Source organism: Lipotes vexillifer, unplaced genomic scaffold (genome assembly GCF_000442215.2).
Source record: "Lipotes vexillifer unplaced genomic scaffold, Lipotes_vexillifer_v1.1 scaffold382, whole genome shotgun sequence".
Lineage (NCBI taxonomy): Eukaryota > Metazoa > Chordata > Mammalia > Artiodactyla > Lipotidae > Lipotes > Lipotes vexillifer.
Window position 1 is genome coordinate 10,900,996 of NW_006780611.1, and position 12,992 is coordinate 10,913,987.

A 12,992-nucleotide genomic window follows, 5' to 3' on the forward strand; every position below is an offset into this window, starting at 1 on the left:
TTCCCCTGGTCATCTCATCCCTCCCTTTTTTTCCTCCTTCCTCAGAGACCCCCTAGTCCAAACCTCTTATATTAAAGATGGGGGAACCGAGGACTGGAAGGTGGCACAGCTGGCCCCTAGTCACTTGGCCAGCTAGGGGCAGAGCTGGCACTAGATCCCGACCCCTGACACCTGCCCCCACCCCGACCCCAGCTTTGCCTCCCTGCCTCTCTCTGGGCTTCAGGCTTTGTTAAGCAGGGGGGTCAGGCCCCCTCCCACGGGCATCCCTGTTTGTCCAGATACACCCCGAGCCCGGCTTTTCTCATGCCCCTGCCCTGCAGCAGCTTTGGGGTCTCAGGTTCTTCTGTTTGAGCCAGGCAGCCAGCAGGACGTACAGGGGCAGCAGGGGTGCTTCTCCCCATCCCAGTCCCACCCTGAGTGTCCCAGGGTCCTGGTGGGTGGCGCATGCAACTAGGAGGAGACAGGAGAGTCCTCACGCCATCTGGTGGGGACTGTGCGTGCCGCAGGGCACACAGCTGTGAGGGTCTGCTTGGTGGCAGGGCGCCCATGTTCCTCTTTGGGACGGACTGGATAACCTCTCTAAGGAAGGCATTCTCTGTCTATCTGTGAGATGCTGAAGGAGAATTTTAATCCAGTCTGGCCGGTGATCCAGCTGTTACCCTAAGCGCCCATCTGAGGAGTTAGGCCTCCTGCCTCCGAAACCCACTTTCTCAAAGGCAGGGAGATTTCCCCCCACCCAGGGGACGTCTGGCCACGTCTGGAGACATTTTTGGTCATCACAACTTGGGGGGAGGGTGCTACTGGCACCGGGTGGATAGAGACCAGGGATGCTGCTCTACCACCTACAGCACACAGGACAGACCCACAAGAGTGATCCAGCCCAAATGTCCAGGGTGCCGAGGCTGGGAAACCCTGCTCTGAGGCATCATAGGGTCTGACGTGCTGTGATGCTCTACTCTCCTGGGCTTGGCAAGGCCTCTTTCAGGCCTTCCTTTCTTAAAAAAATTTGTTTTATTTATTTATTTAGGCTGTGTTGGGTCTTCATTGCTGCACGTGTGCTTTCTTTAGTTGCGGCGAGTGGGGGCTACTCTTCGTTGTGGTGCATGGGTTTCTCATTGTGGTGGTTTCCCCCGTCGCGGAGCACGGGCTCCAGGCGTGCAGGCTCAGTAGCTGTGGCGCACGGGCTTAGTTGCTCTGCGGCATGTGGGATCTTCCCTGACCAGGGCTCAAACCCCGTGTCCCCTGCATTGGCAGGCGGATTCTTAACCACTGCGCCACCAGGAAAGCCCTCAGGCCTTCCTTTTAAAATGCACTGCCTCCAGGAGAACTGGGCAGCCCTACCCCTGTGTATGAACTGGCAGATTATTTTCCATCTTCATGGAAAGGAGGCAGCTGCCAGCAGGGGAATATTGATCCCCCCCCACCCCCGGACACCGCCCTTGACTTTCAGCAAAGCGCCCCAGTCCCACGAGTTGGTTCAGGGCTTCCCAGGTGTGCTCCCTCCAGAAAAAAAAAAAAAAAAAAAAATCAGTGAACAGAAATCCCACAATGTAAACATGTTCTCCCATAAAGTGTTCTAAATATTTGGTGGCTGCTATATCCTATGTGGCCCAACCACACACCCTCCAACCATGGATATGAAAACTGGACATTTTCTCAGGCTGGGATGATGAGCTTTGAAAACCCAGCTTCGAGAGCCTCCCTCTAACCGTAGTAAAGTTGTGGGAACCCCTGCTATATGGAAATTCAGACAGTGCCAAGGTGGATGGAAAAATAGGAAGCAGATGGATACTGTAGTAGCAATAAATAAGCATAATGACCACAGTCCCTTGATTTGCTTTTAGCCTGTGCCCTACTTGTGGGCTTCACAAACGTGAGCTCTCAGCCTCCCAACCAGCTCAACGGAGGCGCTATTAACCTCAGGGCCTCCAACAGCATCTGTCACGCAGTGGACGCTTGGCAACTGGTTCTGAGTGAATAAATCAAATTAGCCCATTTTATAGATGAGGAAAGTGAGGTATGGAGAGGGATTTTGATGGACATGTTCAGACATGTGACTTATGGAGTTTTATAGATTCTTCGTTTGGGATGGGCCTAGACCTGCCTGTGATACAGTCATTTTCTGTCAGTAAAATGACTCCAAGTTTGTGCAAGAACTAAGCACATCCTTGTTTGGAGGATTTTGCAGAGGGCACTGTGCATCATCACTTGAACACGTGTGGGAACAGTGAGGTGGGCAGTAGTCATTCTATCCATTTCATAGATGGGCAAACTGAGGTTCCCTCAGCTGGGCCCTATGTCTCCAGATCTGGCTGTTCTTCAGGCTGCAGTGGATGAGAGTGAAGCAAAATGGGCAAGAGGGGGACTCTGGGAAGCTTTGATCTGAGCACTCTGGCTCTTACCCTTCCCAGCTCTGTGCTCTCATGTGGGCAGAGGGAGAGTGAGACCTGGGGCCGGGTTGGGATGGGATGGTGCTGGTGAATGGGCTGGGCACGTGTGTGATTGATTTGTGTGGGTTGTTTCTCTGTTGGTGCAGGGGAAATTTGAGATTATGAACATGGACATGAAGGTGGGGACAACCTTGAAGATCAAGGGCAAGATTGCAGACTGTGCTGATGGGTGAGCCAGTGGGGGGGAGGGTGAGGCAGGACATGCTGATGGGTGAGCCAGTGGGGGCAGGTGAGGCAGGAGGGGGAGGGGGGCTGCCCACAGACCTGGAGCAGGCTGGGAAGGGCAGCCTTGTGAAATGGTCAGACAACGAGAGTGCCCTCAGACCAGGGGCCTTTTGTACACTCTTGCACGCTCTCAACCCCTCCCACACCCCTGCTGGCTCCTCTTCTGTTAGGGCTGCTTTCACATCTGAGGCTTCAGAATTCACAGTGGATGCCATGTGCTCAGTTTCCTTGGCCCCCAACAGACGCTGAAGGGGCAAGTGAGAAATCCCGGAAGCTCCGCCCAGTCCTCTGCTGGGGGAACCACCCTCTTGACCCAGCTGAAGGGTCAGAGGCCGGCCTTTCACACGCATTATACCAGCGACAGCCGCCAGGGGCAGCCAAATGGTCTTATTTTCTCTCCATTAGAATCAGAGGCATTTCTCCGCCTCAGGTGTTACAGCTCAGCGTTAGCCTCTCCGGTGTGCAGGACAATGTCAGCATTTCTTGGGACTGATCTCCATCAACTTTTGGTTGGGGAAGGGCAGGCAGACGCATTGTGTAGGAGCCAAGAGAAAAATCACCCCTTTCTCCTGCGTGGGTCCCTAAGGGCTGCAGAAATGTGGGATACCTCTGGTCTGAGACGTCCCAATGAAGGCACCCCATGACTCAGAACATCCCACTCTCAGGGACCCTGAAGGTCTATCTAACTCAGGCCCCTGTAGTGATCTTTTCAAGAGATCACACAACTCCTGATTGCATACCTCTAATGACAGGGAGCTCACTACTTTAGGTGTCCAACTATTTATGGCCAAACTTAATGAGTCTTCAGATAGTTGAGAACAGCAATTCTTTCCCCCAGGATAGACACCTTCATTTCCTGAAATGTCACTATTAGTTACCCTCTTGTCAGGAACCTTAGTCTGTGCTCTAAATGGAATGTGATACTCCAGTGCCAAGTCTGATCAAGTTGTCACCTCCCTCGTTTTAAGGCACAGACCTCGATTAACACAACCTTTGGTGATTCTTCCAGTTTGTGGTCAACGCTGCGACCCAAGCTGTTTTAGCCAGGGCTGGCCCCTTATTCTCACCTGTTACTCCTTCCCCGGCAGCTTTGTGATTAATCTGGGCCAGGGGACAGATAAAGTGAACCTGCATTTCAACCCACGTTTTGATGAATCCACCGTCGTCTGCAACACATGGGATGGCAGCAGCTGGGGGCAGGAGCAACGGGACAGTCACATGTGCTTCGGACCGGGATCAGAGGTCAAGGTGAGGTCAAAGGCGGAAGGGGCCTGAGGAGGATATCAAGGGGAGAGCCAAGATGGTAGGGCACCCTGGCCTAGACACCATCTGAGCCACCAGGCACTGCTGTGGCCCCTTTCCAGGGTGCTCCTGCCTCCCTAATGCTTTCCCTCCCACTGCAGCTCCTCATAACCTTCGAGAACAACGAATTCAAGGTGAAGATGCCAGACGGGCACCAGTTGACCTTTCCCAACAGGCTGGGCCACAACCACTTGAGCTACCTGAGTGTGCAGGGCGGGTTCAGCATCTCCTCCTTCAAGCTAGACTGAGGGCAGCACCTCGCCAGAACGCAAGACCCCGGAGCGGATTCCGGCTCCTGACCCCCAGCTACCTCCAGTCACGCGGAATCAGCAGCCCTTGGGTCTCCGCTTCCCATCTGCTGTTCCTAACCCTCTGTGCTCATCCCCCAAGGCTAAGAACCAACAAAAGAATCCACCTTTATAGAGTCTTTCCATGGTAGGAACTGTGGTGCTTTCCATTTGAATGCTCCCAGCATCCTCATGATACAGATGAGGAAACTGAGGCATAAAGTCCTTGGACTGCCACATGGGGGTTGGGATGTGCTCCCGAACACCTCTAAGCCACCAGTCCTGCCTGCTTGTCCCCTTTTATCACCAGGGCAAGTGCCAAGCTGCCCTGTGGGATTATGGTTCCAGGCACCTGGGCCCGGGGCTGTTCCCGGAACTATAGATAAGGGCTCCCACCTGGGCCTCTTATCGCAGGGCTATTCATTCCGGCCTAATTACTCATTACCCAATGCCTCGGCCCCTCCCCTCACTGGGGCCCCATGGGGGAGTCCTTGGCTTTCCAAACCCAGTGCTTAGGGGACTCAAGCAGGTGGCGCTGACACTGTCCTCCCAGGTCCTCAAGCATCTTGCAGGACACCTTTTATCAAAAAGCCTTTTTTAATCAGGACCCAGAGGCAGGTCTGGCGTGCACGGGAAAGTAGGATTCCCCCACTGTGAGGTCACACCTGACTTTTCTCTGAGGCTTCTGGGACAAGTGGGGTGGCAGGGGGAATGTCGGGGAAGCAGCCTTAGCAAGGGCTGGGGCTCTCAGAAAGGCAGTGGGGACCCTGCTGGGGGCAACTCCAGGATGAGCTGGGGCAGGCGGTCCCTTTGGGAGAGGGGACAAAGGCTCTGTGTGCTATGCTCCCCACCCCCACCCAGCAAGGGCAGCTTTCCCAGCACAAAGGCTGCACTGTGAGGCGAGGCCCTCCAGCTGGTGGGGATGGCCTGGGGTGGCGGGTGGGCCCGAGGAATGGCTACTGGGTCCAGAGTGGCAGTGGGGGGACGCGGGGAGGCCCAGCACGGCCCATGGGAACACCCAGGTCCCAGGACAAGCCTGGTCTCCTCTGGCCTCCCTCCCATGTCTGTCCTGCAGAGGTGTGGAGGGGTCTCGGGACAACTTGGGTTTTCTCCCATCTTTCGTTGGCGGGACCCAGCTGTCAGGTGAGGGGCTGGCTCTGCGCCTGGGGAGTTCATAGGCGGTGCCCCGAGGCTGGCTGGGGTCCCGAGCCCATGCCCAGCCGCTCACACCTTGACCTCGTCATCCTCCTCAGCTTCAGCAAACTTGAAGGTGTTGGCTTGCACCGTGCTGGGCACAGAGGCCCTGCTGCCTGCCTGCGGTGGCCCCCATTCTTCGTCCAGGCTCTCCCAAGAGGCCCGAGCCTGGGGCAGCACCTCGACCAGCTCCCGCCGAGCATCCATCTCAGCGTAGTGGCAGCTGCTTTGGCTGCCACCACAGCCTGCTCCCCAGTGCCTGCCGGGGCCTATGTCAGCAGGTGCACAGGGACGCTCTCCTACCGGGCTGGCCCTCGCCTCGGCTGTTGGGCCCAACCCCAGGGTTACCCCATTGGGGCACTGTCCACGGGGTGGGGGGCTTGAGGCAGGGGTCGGGGGGGGTGCAACAGGGGCTGTGGCATTTGCAGCAGGGGCTGGGGCTGGGGTCTCGGCTGCAGAGCCTTCTGAGAGGCTCATGACCCCCAGCAGCTCACTGAGGAGAGAGGGCCCAAGGTCGAGGTCCAGGCGGAAGGACAGGAGGGAATCAGAGCGGCGAAGCTCAGGCTCAGAGGGGAAGGAGCTATCACGGTCTCGGTCACGAGGCTTTTCTGGGCGAGGCAGGCGAGAGATGGTGCAGAACCCGGAGTCCAGGCCTAGAAGAGAAATAGGGACCAGGATCATAGCTGGGGTCCCTAACCAGGAACTAGGGAGGGGAAAGCCAGGACCAACTCCAGCTTGCTATGTGGCCTTTAGCAAGTCACTCCCCCATCTGGCCTCAGTTTCCCCCATCTTTCCAATACAGTGAGCCCCATAGTCTCTTGTGTGATCCTCCTGTCAACCCTGGAAATTTACATAGTCCTCATTCCTATTTTGCAGATGAAGAAAGTGAGGCTCAGTTTGGGATGAGGGGAAGGGCTAGCCCAGGGCCACAGAGTTTGATGGGCTGGAGCCAAGCCTGGAGCTCAAATCTCCTGACTCTCAGTCCCGACTGTGAACTTGTATGACCCTGGCTCCCTGCCATGAACCTATAGTATACGGGCTGGTTTGTGGGCACAGGGATGGAACCAGCAGCCAGAGTCTGACTACATAGAAATCAAGACCCAAAGGACAGGCAAATGCCCTCCAAAGGTCCTCTGTCCCAGCCCCTGGCTCCAGGACTACCAGGACTGAGATAGAGCGGTGGGACTGTGGACCAGCCCTCAGTGAGATTCTAAGCATCACCCCTGGAGACGGAGCACGGGAGGAAGCCTCCGGTGCTGGGGCAAAGCTGCAGGGCAGGAAATGGCCACCAGGTGGCAGCAGGGGCCCCGGTTCCCAGGTGAGCTGTCCAGAGGGGGAGCCAAGGTTACACCTGCCACTCCCCACCCTGGCAGGAAGGGCCTCTGGCTTCTGTCCATGCGAGTGGTTTTCCAAATTTGCCAAGTTACAGGAACCTTTGTTCACATAACGACACAGCAACAGCTCCTGTGTCCTGAGCACCTACTATGTGCCAGATTCTGGGCCACACTGAATATGTGTATCATCTCACTGAATCTTAGCAGTGACCCCGAGGGGCCCATTATACAGGCCAGGACTTGACTTAACAGAGGTCAGTTGGCTCGCTGGGAATCAGGCAGAACCAGAATTTGAATCCAGAGCCCTGGCTCTCTGCCTCTCCACTATATCATTCTGACACAAGGGAGGTGCTTCCATTGAAGGGGGCTAGAGCAGGCTGGCCCAGCCAAGAGCCTGGGGGTGGCGAGGGGAAGCTCAGGGGCAGGTAGAACTCAAACCCCATCTCCTCACCTCTTAACCTCAGTGTTTTGGGGAGTGAGCAGGTTCCCACCCTGTGACCCCTGCCCTCCATCCATGATTTGGGGTTTGGGCCTGACCTCCACGGGGGCTGAAATGCCGTTGGGGAAAAGAGCTCACTTCGAGGCTTGGCTGAACCATCAAACCCTCTGGGCCGCAGCCTCTGACAAATAGGCAGATAGCCCAGGCCCTCACCGTAGCTGGAGTGGCCATCTGTGGAGGTGGCAGGGCTGCGGTCGAAGCTGAGCTTGCCCACCACGAGGCTGTCGTAGGCGGCCTGGTTGAGCTGAGGCAGGGAGATGGCGTTCTTGATGATGGGGGAGATGGCGGGTGGAGCAGGTGAGGGCGCAGGTGGGGCAGCCATCCTCCGGGCCGGTGCCCCTACCCTCCGCACCAGCTGCAGCTTCTTGGCTAGGAAGCTGCGGGGCGAGCGGTGGGCGCCCCGTGAGCTGCCACCGTGGTTGCTGAGGAAGGAGGTGTCGCCGAAGACGTCCCCGCCACGGCCCACGTGCATGGTGTGGCGGAAGTCCCCGAGTGGGGGGCTGATCATGTCCGCAGTCAGCCGCCTCTTCCCCTGCGAGCTGGACACCCAGCCCACGGGTGAGAGCTTGCCCAGGTTCATGGCTGGGGCTCCTCCGGCCCCCTGGGGGCCCGGCATTGGCTCTGGCTGTTCACAGCTGCTGGTCCATGCCCACGGTGGGAGCCTGGGGAGGGCGCTGGGCTGGGCTAAGGGTCCGCTTCTCAGCTCCTTCCTTTTCGGTGAAAGGGGGTGGATGGAGGCTGTGCCCCTGCTCTCCTAAGGTGCTGCCCTCAAATGCTGAGGCTATGGGAAGTCCATGGCTTGTTTGTCCCTGAGGCCTGGCTCCTAGCCCTGTGGAAGCAGCTGTAGGTGTTCTGTCCAAGAGCACAGAAAGCACCGGACGTGCCTCAAATGTGGACAGCCCCTCTCCTGCCCAGGGGTGGAGACCTAAAAGAAAGAAAAGTAGTGGTAGGCCTGGGGGCAGCCTGGGTCCAAAGAATAACAGCTGAAGAGAACAAATGGGGACTCCCTGGCGGTCCAGTGGTTAAGACTCTGTGCTTGCACTGCAGGGAGCGCAGGTTCCCTCCCTGGTTGGGGAGCTAAGATCCCCGATCAAAGGATGGGGAACATGGAGAAAATGCTGAGCAGACAGACCCACAAAGGAGGACACATCGCATATTTCCACGTACAGAAAATTTAAGAACAGGCAAAACAAAACAATATGATAGAAATCAGAATTGTGGTTGCCTTTGAACAGGTATAGACTGGGAGGGGGCACAAAAATTCATCGAGCTGTACACTTAAGCTGTGTGTAGGTAAAAAGTATGAGTGGTCGTTATACGGCGCCCACTGATGAAGCACCTACTGAGCGCCAATGGCTTAAGTTCATCACTCATTTAACCCAGACGACAGCCCTGAGGGAGGCTCTATAGAGAGGAGAAACTGAGGCACAAAGAAGTGAAGGGACTTGCCTGACGCCACACAGTAGGCAATGGTGAAGCAGGGCTCCCAACCCCAGAGCCCTTGAACCCCAAGGGCCTCCTGCTGGTGGGTTGAGTAAGTCACCTCCCTTCTCGGTGGGTTAAATTGTCTTCCAGCAAGGCCAGGAGGGAGGAGGTGCCCGGTGAAGGTTTTGTGAACTGCTGTGTAAACAGCAGAACCCTTTGCCTTCTAGATGCTTCCTGGAAGAAGGATCCTGTGGTCAAAAGTGGTTTTTCCAGATGCCCTACTGCATGCCTGAGCATATTCAAGGCTCTGAGAAGGCCCGCAGGAAAGAACATTATCATAGTTTTGACAAAAGCCTTGTCACCCGGGAACAAGTTTTGGAAAAAGCTCAGCTGGTGCCAAAAGCTATTTCTTGCCTACTCCCTGCCCTCCTGATCTCTCCCCCACTTTCTTCCCCAGTCCCAGTCTTCTCTAAGCTTCTCTTGGTCCGACCCTACCCCTTCCAGTATCATAGGCTGGAGGACACCTATGAGCCTATGTTCCCACATTTGGTTTTCCTGTGGCCCAGAGAGGCCAAGCTTGCTCAAGGTCACATGAAGAGAGCTGGTAGAGGGCCTCCCTGGTGGCGCAGTGGTTGAGAGTCCGCCTGCCGATGCAGGGGACATGGGTTCGTGCCCCGGTCCGCGAAGATCCCACGTGCCGCACCTGTTTGCAGGGCAGAAATAGAGACACAGATGTAGAGAACAAACATATGGACACCAAGGGGGGAAGTGGCAGGGGGAGGTGGTGGTGGGATGAACTGGGAGATTGGGATGGACATGTATACACTAATATGTATAAAATGGATGACTAATAAGAACCTGCTGTATAAAAAGATAAATAAAATTCAAAAAAAAAGGAATACAAGACACTAAGTGAGCTATTTTGCTTGTTATCAGAATAAAAGATGAGAAGAGAGATTAAAAAAAAAAAAAAAAGAGCTGGTAGAGACGTCAACTCAGAGCCTTTGACTCACGTAGCCTTTACCTGCCCGTGGAGCCCAGTCTTGTCTCTCCAGATCATAGCACACTCTGAGGCTGGGGCCACTGCCTGGATTTTCCCTCCTCCCTCCGTCCCAGCACTCAGCTTGGGCTCTGCAGGTGGCCAAGTGCCAAATCAATACCAGTTTAATCACAGGAGTTCTTTGTGATACCTTCATGCCAAAGGTTCACCCCTTGTCACCTTCCGAGTGAGGGTAGGTGGAGGATTCAGTGGCCTCACAGTGTGACCTTGGGCAAGTCATTTACCTCCACAGGCCCCGCACCTGAGCTGATAGATGTTGATAATGATTCTTAACAAGAACACCTAGATCTGAGTGTCAACTTAAAAAAAGATTTTTTGCTGCCACCTCCAAGCATAAAAACCTCAATTCTGCCCTTCAAATGTTATTTGAAATTCAAAATAGGTTAAATAACAAGATAAAAACAAAGGAGGCAATAAAACAAAGCTTGCTTTGTTTTCTGACTACATTCTCTTCCCTTCCCACCATCTGATCCTCTCCCAACCCTAACTCCTCCCCCCGGGGGGCGGTTCTGAATCATCCCTTTCCCTGGCACCCCAGGCACCAAGAAGTCCTTGTGGAATGTTTGCTGAAGTTATGAAGCACTCTGCATTTGGCCAGCCACTACATGATGTCATCTGATTCTCCAACAGCCCCGAAAAGCTGGAGGGTTAGCCCATTTTACAGGAAAAGCCACGGCTTGGAGGGAAGGAACTTGGCCAAGGTCACATGGCAGGTACCTGCCATGGGCCAGGTTTCCCTGCTCTGCTGAGATGAGGATTAAATCTCTGGAGGAGGGGGGGAGGGTGTCATTCTGAAATGTCATGAAGAGGGGTCACTGTGTCTGCCATGGGGCCCCACCCACCTCTCCCCAGCCCCCAATTCCCTGGCTTCTAGAAGCAGCCCCTCTTTTCTCAGCAAAAGGGGCTCCAGCCCCCACCCAACACCCATGGCCACTTTGACTTGTGAGACCAGCTTCTGCCCCAATCTTGTGATGCCCCAACCTCCCAAATGTCTCTGGGCACCTCCAAAAGATCTCTACCCCACCCACTGCTGTAGAGAGACCTGCGGCATGTGGAGCCGAGGGCAGGGCACTGCTACCGGGGACCTGTTTTCCCACGTGGAAAACAAGAACTGCATCAAAGCTGGTCCTCTCACAGCAGAGTTTTAAGAGTGGAAGGTGCTTTCAATTAAACCCTTGGATCCTGAAGCAGGGCTGGGTTTCAAAGCCAACATTCTTACACTAATATCTCTCATTCTGGGGACCCTTGATGGCAGCCTATTTGGCACTTGACTCTGACCACTGGGTATTGCTGGTGGTCAGGTGTGCCCCACCTGGCCCTGGAGTAAGCAGGGCTCCGGCTGTCCAGCAACGTGGCCTATCTCCCCTCACCCGTCCAGGAATACTACCTGCTAATGCTCACAAATACCCATTTTACAGATGGAAAAAATGAGGCACAGAAAGGGAACTGACTTGCCCCACGTCAGAGAACAAAAAAAGTGGTGTGGCTGGGAACCTCCCCAGGAGTCGACCAACATCAACAGTAAATGCCAGGGGAGTGGGAGAAGACTCCAGGGGTGCGGGGAAGAGATGTTGGGGTCCGGGCAGATGCCCAGCCGCTGAGTACAGAAGGGCAGGCCTGGGAGGCAGGAGACTCAGCTCTGCAGATTCGGTGTCTGTGACCTGTGCTAGAGTGGTCACCGTGCAGCCTCAGCGTCCCAGGAGTACTCATGTTTACCCTACAGAGGACAGTCAGGCCTGGGTACTTGGTAGGAGCTTGCTCAATAGCAGTGGTGACCATGAGGACAAGATCTGGGGCCGGAAGCAGGGACCATGCGTTAGGGAAAGCCAGCAGGGGGCGCTGTGGAGGCACCTGTGGTTGGAGGAATGAAGGTGGGGGGAGGGGGACAGGCAAGGCTGAGGCGGGTGTGGGGGCCGCGGCACCCTAGCGCTCACCTGGGGGTCACTCGCAGGCCCCTAGCGGGCACCACCTCTCATCCTGGGGGCTGCTCCCTGCACATAGCCTCCCTCTTGCAAGTGTCCCGCTGGGTAACACCACGCCTGCCAATGCGCAGCGGGACCCTGTCTCTGTTAGGGCAGCTCTGGCCTCTGGAACAAGGGGTTAACTCCCTGGGGGCTGCCTTCTTCTGGTCCTCAGAGTCCAGCCACTTCAAGACGCGGAAACTGAGGCCAGAAAGAGGGTAGTAAGCTGTCCACATTGGCAGCTGAGACCCCGTTCTCAGGACGTCAAGGGGGATAGTAGTAGGAGGGAGCACCTTGGGCCACAGGGGAGGAAGGAGGAAGAGGAGGAGACACTACTTGCCCAGAAACCCCAAGTTAGAGCCGAATCAGCCTTTGGCTCGGCGAGGCTGACTGGCTTCCGGCAGGGTCTCCCCAAGTCCTCGGTTCCAGTCCCTGCGCCGCGTTTCGCGCGGCTGTGGCCTCCGGGCCAGTCCTTTCACCAATCTGAGCCTCAGTTTCCCGATCCAGAAAATGGGCTTCAAACTTCTCGAGTCTTGCCTGTCTCGGCAAGAATAGAACAGTCTCGAGGGCAGTCGGGATTGGAAGTCCCGGGAAAGATTTTGGCCAGAAAACATTCCCTCTGGGAGGTACGGGGCTAGAATGCGGAGGGTCGCTCCGCTGGTAAGGGGGCAGCCGGCTGCCTTGGCCCGAGGGGAACCGGACGGGATGACCTCATCCGCTGCTCCGGCCTGGAATGCGGCGGTTGGGGAGGGGGCAGGGTGCCTAGACCATCTCCCCAGCGGTCCCCCCCACTTCCCGCTCTCCGCGCCGGCCTCGACAAGGGGCCAGACATTCCGACACATAGCCCCCTCCCCGTTCCTTCCCTTCCTTTCCCAGGGCAGGAAGGAGCCTAGACTGCCCTCGACTCGCCCCCTCCTCCCGCAACCCGCTTTACCTTCCAATTTTCTGCTCCACTCTTCCCGCCGGGAACATTGCAAAACAACCCGAAAACTTGGAGCGTCCCGGCGCCGCTCCCGCGGCCAGCGCTCCGGGCCTGCCTGTTGGCACCCGGGGCGACGTTGGCAGGCTGGCCCCCTCCCCCGCTCCTTGAGCCTAGCGGAGGGTGCCAAGTCCTCGCGGCGCCGCGATCCCCCTGCCGGTGTCCACGCCCACCCCGGGCTCGACGACCCGCGGGCCAGCTCGCAGTTACCTTCTCTCCGCGAGCCGCCGGAGCTGGGGGCGAAGGGGGGGCGCGTCGGCAGCGCGTCCCGGCGCG

At 56.5% G+C, this 12,992-nt stretch overlaps 2 protein-coding genes across 2 annotated transcripts; one reads left to right on the forward strand and one right to left on the reverse strand.

Moving 5' to 3' along the window:
- The first annotated feature begins 2,542 nt into the window (after positions 1-2,542).
- LGALS2 (galectin 2) lies at positions 2,543-4,225 on the forward strand. Its single transcript, XM_007454055.1, has 3 exons — positions 2,543-2,619; positions 3,764-3,923; positions 4,079-4,225. Exons 1-3 carry the CDS (start codon positions 2,552-2,554, stop codon positions 4,223-4,225), a joined length of 375 nt encoding a protein of 124 aa, XP_007454117.1. The 5' UTR covers positions 2,543-2,551.
- A 624-nt stretch (positions 4,226-4,849) lies between these two features.
- On the reverse strand, positions 4,850-12,992 carry CDC42EP1 (CDC42 effector protein 1). Its single transcript, XM_007454056.1, has 3 exons — positions 12,927-12,992; positions 7,445-8,216; positions 4,850-6,111 (listed from the first exon to the last, which is right to left on the reverse strand). The coding sequence occupies exons 2-3, from the start codon at positions 7,905-7,907 to the stop codon at positions 5,489-5,491; spliced, it is 1,086 nt and encodes a 361-aa protein (XP_007454118.1). The 5' UTR covers positions 7,908-8,216; positions 12,927-12,992; the 3' UTR covers positions 4,850-5,488.